At 52.7% G+C, this 22,291-nt stretch overlaps 1 protein-coding gene across 4 annotated transcripts; it reads right to left on the reverse strand.

Moving 5' to 3' along the window:
* Positions 1–1,643: 1,643 nt before the first annotated feature.
* On the reverse strand, positions 1,644–22,079 carry UBTF (upstream binding transcription factor). Of its 4 annotated transcripts, none has more exons than XM_036754833.1 (21): positions 21,787–22,079; positions 18,671–18,793; positions 16,001–16,176; positions 15,550–15,633; positions 15,292–15,447; positions 12,515–12,579; positions 12,142–12,262; positions 11,663–11,773; positions 11,047–11,180; positions 10,744–10,885; positions 9,698–9,739; positions 8,690–8,803; positions 8,358–8,513; positions 7,251–7,406; positions 6,969–7,079; positions 6,225–6,313; positions 5,921–6,110; positions 4,031–4,078; positions 3,810–3,878; positions 3,538–3,681; positions 1,644–3,419 (listed from the first exon to the last, which is right to left on the reverse strand). In XM_036754833.1, exons 2-21 carry the CDS (start codon positions 18,726–18,728, stop codon positions 3,294–3,296), a joined length of 2,292 nt encoding a protein of 763 aa, XP_036610728.1. In that variant the 5' UTR covers positions 18,729–18,793; positions 21,787–22,079; the 3' UTR covers positions 1,644–3,293. The 4 variants fall into 4 exon arrangements, with proteins under 4 accessions (XP_036610728.1, XP_036610729.1, XP_036610730.1 ...); XM_036754834.1 differs by lacking the exon at positions 21,787–22,079 and adding an exon at positions 21,344–21,576; XM_036754835.1 differs by lacking the exon at positions 21,787–22,079 and adding an exon at positions 20,058–20,227.
* Between the last annotated feature and the right edge of the window lie 212 nt (positions 22,080–22,291).

Genomic DNA, 22,291 nt, shown 5'->3' on the forward strand with positions numbered 1-22,291 from the left:
GTTGATTTTCTTTGTATCCTATCTTACAAATTTAAAATCATTATTCCAAGGAGTCTAGGGGTCTGTAGGTTTCACTTGGCTGCCCAAAGGGCCATAATACAAAAAACTTAAGAGTCCTTGAACTGGAGAGAAGTCTTTGTATTTTCAGCATTTAGCACAATACTCTGTGCATAGTAGATACTTATGAAAGACAGTCTTTTAAGACGGAAGGAGTGTGTTGAAAAGCCTTCACCACTCAGAAGCTGTTTCCCCCCTCATCAGATTTAAGTTGGGCTATTACTAAATGTGGAGAAACCACCAATCCTGGAAGGAAACCTCCATTGAGTGGAAAGTTAGTGGGAGACCTAGAAGGCCTAGAGCTTTCCAACATCAGATGGATTATAGAATGATACTACCCTCTCCCAGTTACCACCTAGCCCAACCTTCTTCCTCCTTTCTTTTCACCCTCATCCTGGTATCATGCAGCTTTTTTTTTCTTTCTTACCTTCACAAGCTTATAGCTTAGAGATCTGATGGGAGAAATCTAGCAAATGCCTGTCTCATAATAGACAATTAAGACCTTAATTGAAGGGGGACAACCTAAGAGGGCTAGATAGGACAAAGCTACCTGCCAGTATTGGGAGCCTTCGGACTTTGCTTAAGAGGGTGGGATCTAAACTTGGGGGGCTTTCATCACAACCATACTTGCACACTCTGCTGGGGCAGGGAGGGTTGGCTACGTAACTAGCAGCCAGGGCAAAAGCAAGTCAAGGTCATTGCATTCTCCACTTATTGTTTTACCAACACCACTGTCCCTAAACAACTCCCAGTGATGAGACATCAGCCAAACCTTTTTTCACTTTATTATACAAAAAAAAGGGGGAGGGGGGAACAAAATTTCCAAAGTTGGCCGCAGCCAGACATCTCTAGCCATCCCACCCTCACCCCCCCCCCCTTCCCAGTGATAGAAATCCAAGTTGTGGCCATAGTTGTTGAAACCTACAAAACACTCTTTAAATATTAGAAAAAAAAATAGGGAGGCCTCCATAACCCTCCCTTAGGCTCTCCCCTCAAAAAGAAAAAAAAAAAAACAAAAACCCACCCTACCAACTTGTCCCAGTGCCAAAATGCACTTAGTGTGACCTCTTACAGTACCAACACCCCCCACCCACCCATCTTCGATCTTGTCCGCACTGTAAGAATTTTTCAATTTGGGGGAAAAAAAGTCCCAGGTTTGGTTTTTTTTGTTTGTTTGTTTTTTATACTAAAACATAGTCCACTTGAAACACAACAGTGGTAGGGCCAGTCAACTAAGGGCAGGAAGTGGGATTGATTTCCTGCTGGGTCTTAGGGGGTGGAGAGAGACAGGCAAACACAGTCAAGTGGCAAACAGATGAACCCCTCCACCATTTCCAGGTGCAGGACAAAGGGATGGGGGAGACCCCCGTCCCCCTGCTTCACCCCTAAGCATCTGTGTTTTCCTGAGGTCAGGGCATAGATTGTCTGGCTACCTTTGGGAGAGTCTACTAATCACTGGACTGGGTCTGTCAAGGCTCCTCCTCTTCCCTCCCAGCATCAATTTCCAGTTTCCCTCTGTCCCTTAGTTTTCCCATGATGGAAGATAAAATTAAATGGAAAGCCTAAATAAGTCACTGACATGATTGTTGTTTTTGTTAAATCCAAATTTAGTCAAACATCTACAAAATGATATTCACAGAAATAAATCCAAAGTGGCTTGGGGGTGTCAGGTAGGCTAAGGAATTAGGAATGGGCGGGGGAGAAGGTCAGCTGCATCCAACAGCCTTTAGCAAAATGAAACATTGCAATAAAAACTAGGCTGCCTCGGGGATATAGGGGCCCTGCTGGAGGAAGGGGTGAAGGCTGAAATATACAAGTTCTCAGTCCACCCTTAGGACTCTCAGATCCCAAGGAGGATAGCATATTGCCAGTCTCTACTCCTCAGCCTAGCTAACCAGAACCAAGTCTGCATCTCCTCCCCAGAAACAAAACTCCCTAGGGCCTAAGATACCCCCAAACCTCATGCCATTCTAGGTCAGAGAATCATTACCCCCCCAAAAGAAAACCAAAACCCTCCACACACATACATACATACATACACACACATACACATCCCCAAGGGAACAAGGGAGTAGCTCATACAGCTTTCCTGTCTCCTTCCAGCACCTCCCCCCTCCCCAAAGTGTCTACCAGGCAAGAATTTGGAATTTGTGAGATTGGGGACCTGCCTCTTTCCCTTGGGGGTAGGATAGGATAGACAAGACAGGGGAGCCTCCAGTCTGCTTCCCATTTCCCTTCTTTCTACCTTAAAGGCCCAAGGGGTCAGGCCTCGTTTCTTTCTTTCTCTCTCTCTCTCTCTCTCTCACACACACACACACAAACACACAAACACACGAACATGCACACATGCTATATACAGGCCACACAGTCACACTTCCACACTCAAGACAATTTTTAAAAAATGACAGCCCCCCAGTCCCTCCCTAACCCCCAAACGACAGAACAGACAGAGACAGTAGCGGAGATCGGTAGGAAACATCTCGTTGACAGCTCAGAGCTTAAAAAAAATTATATACACATATATAAAAAAGACTGCTGCCCTGAGGGGCAGGGGGAGCGCCTTCCTGCAAGGGGGTTAGCCAGGGCAGGTGGACTCAGGACCACCCCCATCTTCTTAAAGGACCCCCTGCAAATGTCCCCATATCCCCAGTTCCAACAAAGTGGTCAAGGCAACCAGTCACACAGGGGGAGGTGGGGGGTGAGCAGGGGGCACAGCTTCAGAACTCCCTCCCCTGAATGGGGAAAGTGGGGAGTGAGAAGAGCCACACTCCACCCTTCAAGGCCTCCCCACCCCTGAAAACCCATTCCAACCCCTATGTACCCCTCCGTCCCCCCAGCCCCATTCCAATGTCCATGCTAGGAGCTGTAAGTGCAGTGAGATCCATGGTCCAGGGTGGGCAGCTAGGGGGTGGAGACTGTGACAAGATTCTGGGAGAGGGGTAGAGGTGGAAGGAAGGGTAGACACTGGCTCAGTCTGATGGTCATTCCCCCGGAGGCTCCCCCAGGGCTAATATCTCTAAGGTTGCAGAGTCCTAGCCTGGGCTCCCTCCCACCCTCATTCCCCCCCATGCATTTTGCTTTTTAAAAAAAATGAGGGTGGGCGGGAGCAGAACTAGAGGGGTGAAAAAAAAAATAGGAGTCACAGAGGGGACTCTCCCTTCAACCCCTCCCCAGCCCCCCAAAGGCTTTCCTAGGCCCCTGGGGGTACAGAGGCAGGCCTGGCCTCCTCCCGGGGCTCAGTTGGAGTCTGAGTCAGAGGAGTCTCCTGAGGAGGACGAGCTGGAGCTGCTCCCCTCCGACTCATTGTCTTCGTCTTCGTCCTCATCCTCATCCTCGTCATCATCCTCTTCGTCATCATCATTCTGAAATGGGTAAAGGACAGCACTGTGATTTTAGGGGAGGGCAAAGCCAAATCTCCTTCGTCTGAATGGCCACCCATGGCCTCGGCCTACCCCCCACTTCCAGCATAGGAGCTCTCACCTCATCCCCATCCTCGCTCTCATCCTCACTGCTCGACTCAGAAGAATCGCCCCCCTCATCTGAGGAATCCCCATTTTCATCATCATCATCATCTTCTTCATCTTCTTCCTCTTCCTCATCATCATCGTCATCTTCCTCTGACTCCTGGGGGCAGGAGGGAGGAACTATTGATGTCCACTGGGAGCTCCTCCCTGGACCTGAAGCGATCCTGTTTGCTCCTTCCTGACCCCTTCCCTTCAAAATCCCCTTCCTTTCCCCCCTTTCCCACTCACCGACTTGGACTGCATGGTGGGCTTAGATTTAGGGTTTGGGCCTCGAAGCTTGGTCATGCTCTTGCGTTTCTGTAGGGGAGGGATGGGAAGGGAAACAAACAACGGCGCTGAATTTCAAGCCATGTTAGTTTCACTGAATTTCCTTTCAACTCAAATGGATCTCTTTGCCTAGGCCTTCCCTCTACCACCAAGCCCACCCAGATCCTCACCCCCAGACTCACATTGGAGATGTATTCTTTGTAAGCTGCACGGTCCTGGGGGGACAGACTCTGGAGGACAAGAAGACAGAGAGAAGTATGAGAGGCAGCAGCAAGGTGGGGGGGAAGAATTCCTTTCTACCTCTGTGAAAATCTGGGTGACCCCCTAGTTTATAGCCCACAACTCCCCACAAAGGATTTAGAGGAAGGGTGGGGCAAGGTTAGGGTTGGCAGAAGGCTTACCCCTCCTTTTATCTCTACAAGCTTCCACCATGAGGACTATGAGCCTGTGCTGGCCTAACCCTGACACTTCTAAGCTTTCACTTTTTAACCCACTTAACTAGAACCTATAGAACTGGCCTAGTAGGGTGGGTAGGGTCTAACCACCTGTCCTCTCCTTGCTCCTATGGTCTAACAAGCCCTGGTCCAGAGTTACATGTCCGCCTCACACAATTTCTAAGGGAGTGCAGGCCTCTTTCTCTGGTTCTGTGGGAGTCTTGGCTTCTCTTTGTGCATGTGTCTTGCCCCCTCCTCTCTCTCCAGTTGTCTCTCTTTCCTTCCATGTTGGGAAGAGACAGCAATGACGGAGACAGGGCTCACGTGCTTGCTGGATTTGGAGTCAGGAGACCCGAGCTGTTATCTTGCCATGAACACTGACTAGCCGTGCCAGGGCCATGGCCAGGCTTCAGGAATCTTGCTTTCCTCATTGTAAAATGAGCCCGTCAATGGCTGCACTGCCTGCCCCACTGGATTGTGGGGAGGGTGGCCCTGTGCAAAGCCTAAAGCGCTATTCAACTGCTGGCTGTTATTACTGAATAATCTGAATGGGACTCGTCGCACAACTGAATCCAAGCAGCCTGCACAATACACATGGATTTTCTGGATACGCAATGTCTTCAAATTCCACTATTTACTCGGTTCTGCCTCCCCCATGATGATGACGGCAGCAGCCAGCCTTTACACAGCGCTTTATAAATACCTTGTCTGACCCTCATAGCAATCTGGGAGACAGGTGCTATAATTATCCTCATTTTACAGCGAGGGCTGAAGTTAGGCGACTTGCCCAGAATCACACAGCTGGGAAGTGTTTGAGGCATCATTTGAACTCGGGCCTTCCCGACTCCAGGCCCGGTGCTCTATGCACTATGGCACCACCTAGCTGCCTAGTCCAGGTCTAAGTCCTTTCATGCTGCTTTGCACCCAGCCAGGAGGTGTTCCTCTCTGTGGACGATGGAGCCAAGACATGGGGGCACTTATGCAAGTGGCTTCCAAGAGGGAAGGCCGCAGACAAATAGCAAGATTCCACTCACTCTGTGAATCGAAGGCCACACAATAGAAATCCATCATGCCACAATTTCCACTAAGATGATCTTTCTTAGGCAGCACTGGTGTGAGGGTCTGGTAACAGGGGACCTTGGGCTCAAATCTCAAGTTTTAACTATTGCCAGCTGTGAGCCTCCACCAAGGAGTGGGGTAATCCAGGGCCCTGGATTTGGAGTCAAAAAGACTTGGGTACAGATCCTGCCTGAGACTCATCAGCTGTGTGATCCTGGGCAAATCACTTACTTCTCTGTGCCTCAGTTTCCTCATCTGTAAAATGAGGGGGTTGGACTCTAATTCCTCTGAGGTTCCTACCAGCTCTAAGTCTACGATCCTACTAACACCTCTGTGCCTCAGTTTCCTCTTCCGTATGATGGGGGAGGTGGCCCCTTTTGGCTCTAAATCTAAAATCCTATGAATTTTTCTAGCTTGAGTTTCCTTGCCTGTAAATCAGAGAATAGTGTTTGCACTTACCGACACTTTGTGTGGCTATTGTGAGGAGAGCACTTTGTAAACCTCCCCAGCGCTATGGGAAGGTGACTGATTTGGTGGGCTCCCCTCCTCCTCTTTCTCCTCCTCCTCCCAAGCTCTCACCTTGAGCCAAAGGTCCAAGTGCACCTTGTATTGCTTCTGTTGCTCTTCTGCCAGTTTCTTGTAATGCTCCTTCTGGCCCTGGGAAATCCGCTGCCACCGACTGCCAATCTCCACCATCCTCTCTTTCAGGCGCAGGTGGTTCAACTCCCCATTGGACAGCAGCTCCTGGGAGAATTTCTGGTAACCGTTCCTGAGCGGGAGGAAGTGACAGACAGGTCCGAGTCACCACTACAGTCCCAGGAGTCCTAGCCCCAACTTCTAGATGTTGGCGCTATCCCACCCTTACTCCCAGGCCATGACTTACATGGGAGGCTTTTTGGGCTCCCCCTGGAACTTCATCTTCTTGGAGGAATTGGCAGTTGCTGGGGGAGCCCTCATCTCACTCAGCTCTCTCTACAGGAGGAGGGGGAAAAGCTTGGATCAGTATACAAATCCCATCCACCCACCCACCCACCCTGGCCCTCAAAGACATGCTATAGCTCAGGAGTAGGGAACTTGCAGTCTTGAGGCCACATGTGGCCCTCTAGGTCCTCAAGTTCAGCCCTTTGACCTAATCCAAACTTCACAGAACAAATCCCCTTAATAAAAGGATTATTTTGTAAAATTCGGACTCAGTCAAAAGGCTACACCCAAGGACCTGGAAGACCACATGTGGCCTTGAGAATGTAGGTTCCCTACCCCTGCTGTAGCTCCTTAACCTGGCCCATTCAGAGCATGCCAGGATACCATGCAATTTAACTCTATAAACCTTTACTAGGCATCTGTTAGGTGCCAGGCACAGTGCTAATCCCTGCTCCTCCCCAATCCCATCCCTAGGAGGAAGTAAAGCAAGGGCAAGTAGCTAGGCCCATACGGGGATGAATGAAAATACAGAATACGATTGCCCCCTGACAAAAGGTTGGCATTAAAGAAGCCTGGGAGGACCTGCAACAAATGATGCCTCCATAACCCAGGGCTGGGCACCAGAAAGGGATCTGGGCATGGCACTGGGAAGAACTCTCCACTGCACAACCTGGGCCACTCTGCTCTACGCCCTCCCCCCACACACCTCGTATCTCTTCTGGTCCTCAGCTGCCTTCTTGATCCACATGAGTTTCTCCTTCTTTTCCATATTGTTCCAGGTTACTTCCATAGCTTTCAGAGCTTTCACCCGGTCATTCTGGCCAAGGAAAAGACGGCGCTGGGGGGTGCAGGTGGGGGAAGGAGATCTCCCCCTCGATCCACATGCACCCCATGCAGACCTGCTCCCTCGGACTCTAGGAGGAAGACTTTCCCCCCTCCCCTTGTCAGCACTTCAATCAGTCCCAGCCCCCTTGACCCGCCTTCCAACCTTGAAACGGGCCAGGTAGTCTCCAATGACGCTCTGCTGCCAAATCTCCTCTGCAGTCTTGGGCGACTCAGGCAGCTTTCCCCGCTCCTCCCGCTCTGTGCCAGGCTTCCTCTCGGACTGTGCTTTCAGGGCCGCTTCTCTTGCTTTGTACTTCGCCTGGGGTGGGGAAGGTCAGCAAGAGGCGGTCAGGGTCTTGGCCACCTCCAGCACCTGGCTCCTGCGGGCCCACTCCTTCCACCCTCCGCCATTCTTCTCAGAATTACAATACCACGTAATACCACGAGGGAGAGAGGTTTCAAGATGTCTATCCCAGGGCAACTCCCACTAATGTTCTCCCTGGAGGACCTCCTCTGCCTGAGCTGACACAGCGAGTTCTCCAGATGGCACCGTGGAGAGTGTACTGGGATTTGGAAAGACCTGAGTTCAAATCCTGCCTCAAGACACTCAGGAGCTCTGTGACTTCTATATTCTTGTTTCCTCTGCAAAATGAGGGAGCTGGCCTCCAGGGTTTCTAAATCTATGATCTTCTATAGCTGCCCAAGAAGCACATATGACCTGGTCATGTAATTACACTAGCAATAGTAACATACTACAGGCCACATGCTGAGCATAAGGTTGGCAGGCACTTTACAAAATATAATCTCACTTGATCCCCCCAACACTGGGAGCTGGGTACTGTTATTAAGCTCATTTTACAGAGGAAGAAACGGAACCAAACAGAGGTGAAGTGACTAGTAAATGTCTGAGCCTGGACTTGAAGTTAGGTCTTCCCGATTCCAGGAGTCAGGCACTCTACCCACGCCCCACCAAACCGCCTCTAACACCTCGGCTCAAAATGCTGGCTTAGGGAGGGTTGCTGGGTATAGGTCTGTGCTGCTTCATAGACACCGGTGTGGGCAGCTTATTGGATTCTTCAAGGAGCCGGACACAGGCGGCCTCCACTCAGCTTTCTCCTTCCCCAAAGGCAGCTCTAGGTCAATGATCCTACTAACTTTTCTGGGCCTCATCTGTAAAATGAGGGGGTTAGACTCGATGGCTTCTAAGGTCTCTCCCTTTCTCGGAAGGAGCTAGGAAAGTGGGGGGAGGTACTCTATGATTCCCCCCAACCTTCTTCTTCTCGGACAGGTCATTCCACATGCGGGCCAGGAGCCGGGTCAGCTCGCTCTCTGACAGCTCAGGCCGCTCCTCCTGCAGCTGGCGTCGCTTTTCCTCCGAGAAGATGAACATGGCGGAGACAGGCCGCTTGGGTTTCTCGGAGCCGCCCTGGCAAAGACAGGGACCTTAGCAGGGACCTGGCAGGGACCTTAGAGGCCATCGAAAAGCACAGGACATCGTGTGACTTGTATGGGTTTCCAGCAGCAGGGAGCCTACGTTTGAGGAAGCTGGGGGGGTGCCTCATCTCTGAGCCCAGGGCACCACTCCCCTCCATCCATCCTTACCTTGCTACCATCTGGAGAAGGTTTCTTAGAGGCAGGGCTGGTGGCTCGCTTCCTGTTGATGCCTAACATCTTCTCCTCTCCCAAGACACGCTGCTGTTCTTCCTCAGGCAGGCTCTGAGGGGGTGGGAGAGGACATAGGGTGTTGACACTGCTCTTTTCTTCCTTGTCTGCCTCCATCTCCTTGACTGAGCCCCTGGAGGGAGTCAGGACCCTCTAAGCTTCCACCTAAGCTCTGCCCTAGGGTCATAGGGATCACAGATCCATAGCTGTGCCTCAGATGCCAACCTCATTTTCTCTTTTTTTACAGCTGAGGGAACTGAGGTTCAGGGATTGGAAGTGGCTCCTCCAAGGTTACACAGGGTGCCAGAGGTGAGCTTTGAACCCAGGTAGGTCCTCTGACTGGAGAGCAAGGGCTCCAGGAAGGGAGAATAAAATGGCTATCATGAACATTCATTTATGTAGCACTTACTACATACCATGCACAGTGCTAAATCTAGTAATAATTAACAGTGCTAAGCACTATAATAATGACGATGATGATGGTGGTTAACATTTATATAGCACTTACTACATGGTAGGCACAGTGCAAAGTGCTATGATAACACAACGACGTTAGCATTCGTAGCACTTATTACATGCCATGCACTGTACGAAGTGTTTTATAATTATCAACTCATATGATTCTCACAAGACTGGGGGGAGAGTGCTATTATCCCTATTTTACAGATGAGAAAACCGAGGCAGACAAGGTTAAGTGATTTGCCCGGGGTCACATAGCTAGCAGTTGTTGGAGGATGGGTCTGACTCTAGGCCTGGCACTCTATCTACTGTACCACCTCGCTGATGAATTACTCCCGCCTGCTAACAAACCTCCTGGCCTGACCTGGAGTCTGTCTTGCTGCATTACCCTCCCCCTAGCCAGACCTGGCCCCAGGATCCTCTGGATTCTCCACTGTGACCCTACCTCCATCCCTCCTCTCCCAGGGGCTGCCCATGTCCAATACTCACCTCCAGAAAGCGCAGGAGTTCAATCTCATAATCTTTCTTTTTCTGGGGAAGCAGGGAGGAGAGTTAGTCATGGAAGCCTGTTTTTTCACTCTTTCAGGGGGTAGGTGGGGAGGTGGCTGGACAAGTCCAGCATTAGGTCGGGGAAGGCCTGTCCACTATAGAAGTGACTTACTCTTTCTAAACTTCTAAAGCGTCCCCCCAGGGTCTACAAACACCATTAATATAGGGGGAGTTGGGTGGAGGGGGCGCGTCGATGGGAGGTATGATAGAAAAGGGCAGCCACGGCACAGGTTTGAAGAGCAAAACTTGTATAACAAAGTTCCTGACCAGGAAGGAAGGAACCTCAAGATCCTATGTTCTGAAGCACAACGGTCCTTGTAGGGAGAAGAGACAAGACCTCTGGGTTCTGCCGCTATTTTAGAGAGGATGTATGGGGGGGTGAGAGGAGGAAGGAGGATGAGGAGTAGAGAATTCACTAACCATGCCGGCAGTTCTCAAAGTGTGGTCCAAAGACCTATGAGGCTTCCCTAGACACTTTCAGGGTATCCATGTATTTTATACTGTTTCAAGTTCTAACATGGTAAGCATCAGTAGACATAACCTATATAAACCAAAGTTCTTTAGGGGCTCCTCGATAATTTGTAAGAGTTTGAAGAGTGCTGAAACCAAAAGGTTTAGGAACTGATGCACCAGAATGACAAGAATTAAAGTTTTTGTATTGTGGCCTACTTTGGTAGGCTGATGAAGCCAACAGACTCCTCAGAAAAAGGTTTTTAAATAATTAAAGTAAATGATAAATTTCAGCTAGAGATTAATGGGGAAAAAAAGATGGAATTTTTTCCTCCTCCAAATTCATGGGCCCCTCCCTTGTGGGCAGTCTGAAGACCTAGTTAAGAACCCCTGAATTAAGCCATCCATCCCGTGATGGATGGAGGAAGGCAGATACCCTTGGGCGTCAGCAGTGATGAGGATGTGGTGGCTGGTCCTCTATCTTCTCCCCTCCCACCACCCAGATCCTCTTCTTCCCTCCCCAAATCTACACTCACCTGGTCACACTTCTTGTGGTAGGCATCTTTCTCCTTCTGGGAAAGGAGCTTCCATTGCTGGCTACAAAGCACCATTCTTTCTGTGCTTGGTACGTCCTTCATGTTGGCCATCAGCTCCGCACAGTAGAGGGAGTAGCTATTTCTGGGGGAGGGCATATGGGTAGGGGTCATTAACCAAAAAATGTCCATCATTTAGGGTTCTGGGGGGCAAGTCCTCTTAGTAGAGGCCATGTAGAAGTTACCAGCCACCCTTTGGATCCCCGTTTTTCCCTTCCCTTTCCCCATTCTAGGAACAATTCTTACGGAGGTGGCTTGGTGGGTCGCCCATCAAATTTGTCCTTGAGCTGACGCTCTGCCTTTGTGAGGGTGGACTTGGTGATGCCTTCCTCGCTGATGTTGAGTTCAGGGTGCTTCTGGATGTAGTCCCTCATGATCTCCTGCAGAGTCAGGGGTAGGGTGGAGGGAGGGGCGAATGGGGGCAAGGGGTTAGCAGGGATAGGTTGTGGGAGGCCAGCCGCTTCTGGGCAGAAAGGGGAGGAAGAAAGAAGCTGGGGGGATGGGAGCAGCCAGCTCTCTGGCCATACCCTTACCCCCTGTCAAAGGGGGGTGGGGGTGGGTTGGTTTAAAAGCGCCCTGCCCTGCTCTAGCCTGAGCCTTTAAGAGGGGTCAAGGGTGGGATGAGGGAGAGGAAAGGGGGCCACAATGGCCCCTCCCTCTATTTGGGGCCAGGGATTAAACACCTCCCTTCGCTCAGCTTGGAAGTAACTTTCCAAAAACAGAGCGAGGTGGCCATGGAATAGAGTGGGTGAGGGTAGAGGGGTGAGGGGGCCCTCTGGGGGTCCCCTGCCCCGCCCCAAGTCATGAAGAGCTGGGGTGAGGGGCTGGGGGGCCCAGTGGTGGAATGCAGCGGAAGCCTGACCTCATACTCCTTCCGCTGCTCCAGGGCCTTATGAATCCATTTCAGCCTCTTTTTGTCCGAGAGCTGAGACCACTGCTTCCCCAGGGAGTCCTTCACCTCCTTCGTAGTGGCCTGGAAACCAAAAGCCGTCAGACACACACAGGCAGCCCGGGCAGGGGGAGGGGGGCAGAGAGACCCCCTCCCCCAAGGAGGGGGGACAGGAAGCCACGGAAGGACACATCAGCGTCCTCCACGGGCTGGAAGGGAAGGGATGGAGAGGAGGGTCCGAGGAAGGCCCCCCTCCCTCCCTCTCTCAGGGTAACAAGCGTGCGCAGACACTCTCACACACGCACACTGTCCAGCCCCCGGCCTTGTCCATGCAATCCACCCCCCTGCCCGTGGGCTCTCCTTTCCTGCTCCCCACCTCCGTGCATGGCCCCACCTGGCGCAGTTTCCCAACCCTCCCTCCTCCTGCCCCTCCCAAACCCTAGCCCACTCACATCAGGGCGAACTTTCAGATACACCTTCTTTTCATGGGTGTACCACAGCTGCTGGGGGGTTTTGGGTTTCTCAGGCACATCCGACTTCTTGGCATTCTGGATTAGGTCAGGATGATCCTCCCTAGCCAGAGGGTACCAGTAAGTGGGTGCTGAGATAAGGACCCCAACCCAACTACTCTGATTCCGCCCCCCAAACCCCATCACAAGGTTCTAAATGTCAATTAGGCCATAGGCTGTGACCACCTCCCATCAGGCTACATTATCCACCAGGGGTCAGCATGAGAATCAAATATTTCCACCGTGAACATACAGCCCTTGGCTGGTTGCCTTCTCAGGAGTCCAGCAAGCCCCTTCTCCAATCCCACTCCCTTACCTGAATCGGGCCAGGTTTCGTTCAAATTCCTGTTTCTCTCTCTGGAAGTCTTGAATGTACTTCATCTGGGGGAGGGGAGGAGGGGTTACCATGCGGGCAAGGTCTGCCTTTCCCCAACCACAGAAAAGTCCCAGCAATTCACCCTAATGGGAGAATGAGCTTAAGAAAGGAAGGTGGTCGGGCTAGCCAGAGAGGGATGGTCTGCTTGCCTTTAACAGCAAGGGCAGAGGCTCAAGGGGCACCAAGGCAGAACAGCCAAGTCAGCCTTTCTTGTCATGGCCACCCCTCTATCCCCCTTTCTATCTGAGCACTGGCTCTAAATCTCACCTCTGACACTACCTGTGTGACTTTTGGGAAGCCATTAACCTGTTTGCTCATCTGTACAGTGAGCTGTACAGATAAGGGCCTCTCAAGGTCCTTTCTGGCTCTACAATAATGATCCTATCAGCTCTTTCTATGCCCCACTTTTTACCTGCCTCACTGTCAGATTTCCCGGTGGGGCTGATGGGAAAGTTTCAGGCATCAGAGCAGTGAGAAAATAACACTGAAGCTGAACCTGGGTTTGGGCCCTACTCCACTACTTCTCAGCAGTGTGACACTGGCCAAGTGACTCATTCTTCTGCAGTCTCAACTACTAACTTCCACAAGACTACCGAGAGCCTCAAAGGAGGGGGGGCGTAAAGCGTTTTGTAAACCCCAAAGCACTGAGTCAACATAAGCTAGTCCCACATCATTTTATAGAACTGACCCGTTCCTGAAAAGTTGGCTGAGAGCAGGGTAGTTAAAATCCATAAGGGTCACTTAGTATTTATCAAACCCTGAGTTGCTTTGCTTCTGTCATGCTAGTGTGCCCTAAATGAGCTGCCTTTTTTATAATTAGACTTTTAGCGATCAGGTTTCCTCCAGGGTCACACCTCAGGGTGCTCTAGCTATCCCTTCTCTCACAGCCTTTCTCCATCCCTATTTCTTTTCCCTTTCTTATTTTGTTAGTCTATATTCTGCCTTTCATCTTACCCCCTTTCTAATCTTTCCCCCAACCATACAGACATTTCCTGTCTAACCTTTATTCATAATGATGCTTCTTCCCATAGTTTTCTCTTTCCTATCTCAGATCTTAAGATTTAGGGCTGATGAGGCAATTATAAGATCATGTAGTGCAAACCCTATCTTAGAGTGAGGAGCTGAGGCACAAGATTTAAATAATGTGTCCAAGTCCACAAAGAGACCAAGAGACAGATTGAGAATTTGCTCACCCCTCCCCCCCACTCCACCTCCCACTGGTTCCCTCGATCTTTTTCCCTGTTTCTGAATCATATCTTTATATTCCCATTTCTATTTTAAAAATTATCCCTTAGTCTTTTATTTCCCCCCTCATTGAGTAATTTTAATGTGTCTATCCCTTCTCTTCACTTGTATCAAACCTCCATTTTATCACTCCTGCCATCTTTTTTTCCCTTTTAGTCTGGGTTCTGTTTCCTGACTTCCCTCCCCTTTTAGCATTTCCGTCCTCTCGTAGAGAACACAGAATAACCATGATGGAAGGTCATATAGCTCACTTAAGAGTAAAGCCTTCATTTCACAGTCAAAGAAAACTGAGGTAGCCCAGGGAGGACTGGTCACACACTGAGCTTGTGCAAAAACCCATGACCCGACTCCCAGGTCTATGGCTCTTTCCATGAGACCACGCTGCTTCTTCCTCTCCTTCTAGGTTGCCTGACACTCTATCCTTCTCTGCGGGTATACAGTAACATATATACACACACATGCATATGTGAATATAAGCACAGGTATGTAGTCACCTCTTGCTCTTCCAGTCAGACCAGGGCAGGAAGCAATGACTTTAAAGAGACAGGGTTCCCATCTGACTTTGAAATACATTTACAACTACTTCTGAATGACAGATTTACCTTCCTCATTGTTTGGTTCAGACCAATGCTCTTCCCTATGTATAACTGGTCCTCACCTCTCATACTCCTCCTGCCACGTTTCTTTGTCCAGTCTCTCCTCTCTCTTCTCTTCCCCTCTTTGATTCCTGCTTCTCTGTCTCCTTTTTTATCTATGCCCTATCTATCCTAAATGCTAGCCACTTGTGCCCACCTCCTCCTTCTCATCCTCCAAGCTCTTCCTTAGGCTCTATCCTAGGCAACATCCTATGGTTATGTTGTGGTTTTTCTACCCGTTTCTATATATCACTGTTCAATGTGGAAGTCTCTATACAGAATCTGTCAACCACTACCCCCACATCTATCTCTGTGTGGTTTGGTCAGTCCCAGCTCATGTCTAGCTTCCTGCCCACCACTCTTCCTGAAACTTAAATCTTAATCCATGAGTGGGTACCCCCACCTCCAGCATGCTATCAACATGTCTTTAAGAGAGCATGCCTTTATGTATGTCTGTGTTTGCAAAAAAAGCATATATGACCACGATACGGATTTCAGTTTTGGACAAGTAGATGCCTGGATGCCAAGTGTGTGGGGATGCATGTATGTGGGGGAACATGTGTACAAATACAAATGTTTATGGGACACAATGTGTGTATGTCTAGGTGTGCACATACCTGTGCCATGCTTTCTTGAAAGAACACATGGCCTTGTGTAACAATGTGAGTCTATCCCCACCTGAGTTCACTTGTATGTGATGGGGTCTGTGAGTGAATGGGTGTGGTCCAGTCCCAACTCTGAGCATCCACTCTGTGTATGTACGTATGTGTGTATGCCTGCCCACGTAACACAGGCAAAGTGAAACCATCCCTCCCACCTCTGTCCCCCTCCCCCCACCTTCTTCTTCTCAGGAAGCTCCTTATACTTCTTAGACAAGATCTTCGTCAGATCCAGGTTGCTCATTTCTGGGTGAAGTTTTGCATACTTAGCCCGCTTCTCCATAAAAAATCGGAAATAAGGGGTCAGAGGCTTCTTGGGGAAGTCTGGATGTTTCTGAAAGGAGAGAGGCCAAAGTGATAGTCAGATTCAGCCTTTTCCTCACCTTATCCCAAACCCATTTTCCCTCTGTCCTCATCAAATCTCAAAGAGACCCACCTTGAGTTTTTTGCCTTTGTAAGGATTCTTGACATGCTCCTGGGCATCCAGAATAAGTTCTGTCAACGTTCGGAACTTCCTTACCTTAGGGAGAACACAAAAATGACATTGGGGATGTCAGGGGCTGGGATTACTGCTCACTCAGACCTCATTTTCTTTGTAACCATGTTGCCAGAGTAAAAAAGCAAAGCCCCAAGCTAGGTAACAGGCACTCTTACACATAAGCAAGAGAGAGAGGAAAGAGACACAGAGACACGGGGGTGGAGGCGATGAAGAACTAGTAAAAAATGACCACATCTATAGATACACAGAACCACCTTCTCCACCCATTTGCTAGGGGAAAGACACCCCCACTCCCATCAATAGGTAGATAAGGACACCCACATGGAATAAATTATGGTAGTCTGCCTAGGGAGACTAGAGCAGGTGTAGGTTTAGCAGAGATGGTTACCTCATTAGAGATTTCAACCCATTTGAGTTTGCACATATCCCCAGAGAAGTCCTTAAAGGCAACTTTCTCCCAGTCCATGTGTGATTCTGTGGTTTTGAACTTGGAGCTGTCATTAGAAGGCAGATTGTTCTTCATGCATTCCAACAAGGTCAGCATATCTTCCTGGGACCAGCGGTCTGTTGGGAAGGGAGGCAAGTGGATGTCACCATCATAAGGCTGGGCTGCAACCCAGTAGAATATAAGCTCCCTGGGGACAGGAGCCATTTCCCCCCCTTTTTTTTGGTCTTTGTATTCTTGTTTGTTTTGCTAGGTATGCCTGGCACATAGTAGGTGTCTTCATAAATATTTCTTTGCTGAACTACATTGACCTCCAAAAGCCCAGCTTCCTTCAGGACTCAATTTATCTCCCTGAGGAATACATGGCAGAAGGCTTATCATCCCACAAATAAGAGGTGAGCTGAGGCCAGCTCCAATTTGCTGTCCTTAGGAACTTTTTTTTTCCTGTCTCCTACCACCTCTGAGAAATAGGTAGCATCCAAGTGACCAAGGACTCAAGTGATACTGCCATAATAACTCCTATTTCCCTTTGACACATGAGCAGCATTTTCATAGGATTATAGATTGGGCAGGGACCTTAGATATCATTCTTCCAACCCTCTTATTTTATGGATGAGCAAACAGAAACCCAGAGCTGAAGTGAGCTGCCCAAGGTCACACAGCACCAAGGAGCAGAGCTGGAATCTGAACTCAGCCTTGCTGCCTCTTCATGGGAGACTGGTCCTAGAATCCTTCCCTATGCGACTCAATATCAAAAAAGAAACAAATCATATGGAAAAGAAGAGATCTCATTAAATTAAGGAACAGAACTTTAGCTTAGGCTAAGTAGGAGGCAGTTTATAATCTGAAGTGCTTTTGGCGGGGGGATAGAGAGAAATTATTTTTCTGTCATATTATTCAAATGGAAAAGGGAGGAGCAAAAGCTCGCAGGGACATAGAGGATGTCCTTCCCAGTGGGGCCGGATGTAGGGACTGCTGCGCAGCCCACAGAGTTCAGCTGGCTTCTCTGAGAGGGGAGGAAGCGGGGGAGGCAACGTATGGTAACAGCCGCCAAGTTGTAGCTGAGGCTTAACACCCTGGCTATGGATGTGGGAGAGACCCTGAGAAATTCACACAGATGTTTCTTTATCACATGTCGAAACCAGAGGGTAAAGAAGGAACATCTTTAATGCCCCTAATCCCATACATAGCGGAATTCCTACAGAGGTAGGAAAAATGGAATTGAAATTGGGGTTGGAGAAGAGAAGAACCTCCCCTTGGCTGGACAAGAAGGTAGATTGGTAGGAATCTGAAAAAGCCACAGTCCCAAGAAGAGGGGCAGTATTCGGGGTGGGGGGCAGAAATAGAAGAATAGGGTTGGGTGACTTGGGAAAGAATCCCTAGCCTTCTTGGCTCAATTCTCTAAGAAACCAAAGATGGGGATTTGAAACAGCTGTTCCAAACAAATATAAGTCCAAACCTAAAGCAAGCATCTAGGTTTCTTTTTTGCACTATATATGTCTTGGTTTAGAGATGGTAAGGGAGAAAGGAGGGAACTGTGGGAATTGTTAAGCAGCTGTACCAGGGACCACAATCAAAGTGGTTTATTTGTTTTCATTTTTATCCAGTAAGTAACCTGCAACAGACAGAGGTCTTTCCTAGCATAGGTCACACGAACCCATAATCCTCTCAGGGTGATGCCAGATGCTCCAATCCCTATCCCTTCCCCCAATCCCCCCTCACTCTGACAGGCTGGATTTCTTCAGTATTCCAAGAGTGAAAAGGGATTTTAACATGATTGCTCAATACAGTAACCATAATGTAACCATAAAGTAACCATAATGAAGCCACTCCCCCAACCCCGTAAAAATCGTATCAATTTAATAAAACTGAAGCCTTTGTCACCCCCCCCCCCCCCCAATAAACCCAATCCTCCTCTTCATAGCCAAACCCTTACTCCTCCAAACCCAAAGTGAGCAGTGAATTTTGTCTATGGCTTCACATCAAAGGGATACCCCCACCACTCCCACAGTTGGCTGGAACCCAAGAGAAACGGAGGATTTTGTTCTGTGAAGATTGAATACTTAAGCAACTTCTTAAACATCCAGATGGAAAAAGGGATATACTCTGTGTATGAGAGTGGGAGAGCAGAGAACATTTTCTGAAATGGATGACAAATAACTTAAATCTATCCAGTCTCATAGGAGCAGAGGGGAGCAGTTGCTTTAAGGGTGCCTCGAGATTTGTAATGCCTTCCTTCAACAAACATTTATTGGGCACCTACTATGTGCAGAGCTTTCTGAGGGATACAAAGATAAATAAAACAGGTTGCTTGCCCTCAAAGGAGCTTCCAAAGTCTTATTCTTCGTGTTTTATGGGATTCCATCCTTCGAGGCCCCCCCCACCAAAAGGATGATTTTGCTCAAAGTGTAAGTAATAGGCAGTGTTGAAGAAAGTACACAGAATTTGGTGGTGGGAGTGAAAAGAACACCCCACCCCCAAGATTATAGCTCTCTCATCTTAAGATGGGGGAAGAAGTGGTGTTGGTGAGAAACTGAGGCTGGGAAAAGGACAGCTCTATACGCCCACAGAGAAGTGAGTGGGGGTTAGGGGTGAGGGTAAGGATTCTCCCACCTTGGCCTTTGGGTACGGCCATCTCCAGGTCAGTGGGGCAGTCAGCTTCTCCGTTCATTGTCCAGCTGTCCAGCTTCTACTTCTGTCCTGTCGAGCCAGCCCGGGAGTGAAAGGCGTTTCACCCTGGAAAGAGCACACCCATTCCCCAATTCAGCCTGGCTGGGAGCACCAGGAGGTTCCCCTTCAGCTTCTCCCCCTAAAAGAAAGGGGGCAGTCTCCACACTTCCCACCCAACCTCTGGACTGGCAAGGGTCCTTCCCTCCTCCCCCCTCTCTGCCCCCCTCCCCCCTCCCCTCCTCCCCCTGCAGCAGGGCTCTGCCTAGAGGAGGTGGGCAGGCTTGCAGGAGTACTCCCAGGCCCCCACGTGTGTGGTTGCTCAGGGCTCCAGGGTGCAGCGAGCTCCACCCCAAGGAAAAAAACAAAACTCTCTCCTCGCGCGGGGGAGGGGGGTGGCCGGAGGGGAGGGGGGGAGGAGAAGGGCGGGTAAAGGGCGCGCGCCGCCGCGGGAACAGGGGCGCGCGCGCCAGTCTCCTCCTCCTCCGCCCCCCCCCCTCCATTCCCTGCTCCCCCCGCCTCCGCAGCCCGGCGGGGACCCGGACGCTGCGCAGGCACCGCCAGCCCCGGAGCGCCGCGGCCGCACCGCCCCCGGGGACCCGGATCCGGATTCCCACCGCCCTCCCCCCCCCTTCCCCGAGCCTCCAGCCCGGGCCAGCCCGCCCCAGGCCGAGCAGCTGGAGTTCCCCCTACCCCCAGCCCCGGGGGACCCCGCCGCCCCCCGATCCGGAGCCGGGCTCAGCAGCAGCCGCGGCCCCAGCGGCTGGAGTCAGCACCTCCTCGTCCCCCGGGCCCCGCGGCCCAGTCCGGGCGGCGCCCCCGCCCCGGCCCCCGGGGAGCCGAGCCAAGGCCGAGAGGGAGGGAGGCAGCCAGGCGGGGAGGCAGGCGGGCGGGCGGGGGCGTACAGGACTCGCCGTCCCCGCCGCCCCCTCCGGCGATCCGGGAGAACTGCGGCTCCCGCCCCGGGAGGAACGCGGGCTCCCCCGCCCCGCGGCCAGGCTCGGCCTGGGCCTCCCGGAGCCCGGCTGCCCCGCGCGTCCTCCTCAGTCTGCCCCGCGTTCTCTTCCCCCCAGCCTCCTCCTCCTCCAGCTCCCCCCCGGGCAGGATTTCTCCCGGGGGCTCGGGCCCCCTCGCGCGGCCTCCGGCTCCGTCCTTGGCCTCCTGCTCCAGCTCCTCGGCCCCAGCCCACGTTCCCCGGCCCTTTCCCCTTCCGCGCTCCTGGGGTGCCGTCCTCCCGAGCTCGGCCCTCGGTCCCCTCCCTCCACGTCGCTCGATCTCGCCTTCCCCAGCGCAAGCTCTCGCTCTTCCACCCCAGCCCCGGTCCCGCGATTACCGGGCGCAGCTCCGCGTCCGGGCGCCCCGCTCCCGCGGCTCCCTCCTCCCCCGCTCTGCCGGGCACAGCCGCAGCTCCCTCCCGCGGCAGCTCCTCCTCCTCCGAGCGCGGCTGGGGCGGCGGCTGCTGAGGCGGCTGCTGCTGCTGCTGCTGCTGCTGGGGCGGCGGCGGCTGTGGCGGCGGCGGCTGCTGCTGCTGCTCCTCGCGGCGAAAAGCACAAAGCACAGCGCCCTCCGCCTGCAGGCAGCCCGCCCGCCCGCCGGCCGGCCCCGGGCTCTGCGAGCACACCCCCCGTCGCCGCTGCAGCCTCCGCCGCCGGAGCGGGAAGGAGGAGGGAGAAGGGAGGAGGAGGAGCGGGGAGGGGGGGGCGGGAGAAGCGGGGCAGCGAGCGCGTCCTTCCCCGTAGAGCGCACACCGACCCCCGGGGAGCGAGCGCCCGCCCGCCCCGAAGGCTCCTCTCCCTCCCACAGCCCAGCCCGGGCGGGCTCCACGGGGGGCAGCTGGGAGGAGGGGCGGGGAGCTGGGGGGGACCCGGGCGGCCGAGGCGGAGGGAAGGAAGGGGGGGGAGATGGCGGCAGCAGCGGTGGCTGGTGGCGGCTGGGGGGGGCCGAGGGAAAACAGACACGCAGCCGCCCGGATGGCGGCGGAGATCGGGGCCGGGGAGAAGGAGTGAATTGGCGGCGAGAGCGACCTCCCCAGACCCGTAGGAGAACTAGCAGCTTCGGCCAAAGCTGGAGGGCGCAAGGCCCGGGCTCAGGAGAGGGAACACCATGGGTCTCCCAGACTCTGGGAGGGAGCAAAGGAATCTCCTCCATAATCTTATATCTATTTTCTGCGGAGCTCGGCAAAGAAATTTTGGTTCTCCGTCTACCTCCCGGGGCATAATCCATGCCCTCTTCCCCCTACTAGTTCCTCCACACTACCATCACCTTCACCCCCAATCGGCGCCGCCGGGCCGGGGGACAAGCTGGCCGCAGAGCAGCGGCTACCGCTTCTCCCCTTTCTCGCCGGGCTAAGCTCCCCTTCCCAGAAAAACACGGTTCCAAAATCTTGTTTTAAAAAAAATCACAGCAAACCTCCCCCCCCCCCGATTTTTTTCCATTTCTCTCTACACCCCGGAAACGCCGCGGGAATCGGGTCTGAAGCGGTGCCTCCAAGGAGCTGGCTCAATCCAGCTCGGCATGGCTCGCTCGGGCCTTCCCCGAGCGCATGGAGATCCGCCTCCCGCAGCTCCTCTCTCGGCTCCCCCATTACACCGAAATACGAAGACGCAGGGGCTTCCTTACCCGGCTCCGTGTGTCTAGGTGTGGGTGCGCGGGCCAGGGGGGATCCGGGGAGCGGCGGCTGGGCGAGGGAGCGGGACGTGGAGCCGATCTGCAGCTCCCGCTGCAGCCGACGCCGGGGGAGCGAGTCGCCAGACAAAGCCCGCGATGGCGAAGCGGAGGGACGGCTAATGGCGAGCCACACGCGCGGCGCTCCGCCCGCCCCGCTCCGTCCGCCCGCCCCGGCGCAGCGCAGCAGCGCTCCGAGCGCTCGCCCTGTCAGTGCCCTAGCCCCGCCGCCGCCGCCTCCCAGGCCTTCCCCGGCCTCTCCTTTCCCCCTCCTCTTCGGCCGAGCTCCCTCAATCTCCCCCCACCGACCCCTCCCCTCCCGCTGGGGGGCTGGAAAAAGAAAAAAAAAGCCCACTTTTCCCCCTCTTTTTGGCTTTTCCCTTCCTTCTCGCACTCACCTGCGGAGCCGCCGGGAGGGCCGGGGGTGGGGGGCGAGTGGGGCTGGTGCCGGGGAGCGCTGGTTGAAAGCTAGCCAAGCTCTGCAGCGCCCGACCCGGGCGTGGACTCCGCCGCCAGTCCCCGCAGAGAAATCGTCCTCCTACCCCCGCCTCCATCGCTCTGCTTTTTTCTTCCAATCAGCCGGGCGCTTGGCGGCTCCTCCATCCTCCAGCCAAGCTCCACAGCCCTACAGCGGACTCCACTCCTCCATCTGCTCTCTCCGGCTCCTCTCTTCCCTACCCTGGGCTGGAGAAGAGGGGAGGGGGGTGGGGGGGGGAGAGAGAGAGAGAGAGAGAGACGGAGGTGGATTTATTAGGGAACCTGCTTCTCTTTTCCCCTCACACCACCCCTCCCTCTCTTCTCTTTTCTCCCTGGCTTCTCTCCCTCTTGCTTCTTTTCAACTCTCCCTTCTCGCGACTGGAGTGTTGTGTGTGTGCCTCTCCGTGTGTATCTGTGTGCGCGTTT

The sequence above is a fragment of the Trichosurus vulpecula genome, chromosome 4, assembly GCF_011100635.1.
Source record: "Trichosurus vulpecula isolate mTriVul1 chromosome 4, mTriVul1.pri, whole genome shotgun sequence".
NCBI lineage: Eukaryota > Metazoa > Chordata > Mammalia > Diprotodontia > Phalangeridae > Trichosurus > Trichosurus vulpecula.

What these genes read in the sequence shown, in the direction of transcription:
- UBTF (XM_036754833.1), bottom strand. Translation starts at nt 18,728, where the DNA reads ATGAACGGAGAAGCTGACTGCCCCACTGACCTGGAGATGGCCGTACCC. An exon ending in AACTCCTGCGCTTTCTGGAG is followed by an intron (nt 8,804 to 9,697) that starts GTGAGTATTGGA and finishes CCACCCCCTCAG; the next exon opens with AGCCTGCCTGAGGAAGAACA. An exon ending in AGAGCGAGGATGGGGATGAG is followed by an intron (nt 3,420 to 3,537) that starts GTGAGAGCTCCT and finishes TACCCATTTCAG; the next exon opens with AATGATGATGACGAAGAGGA.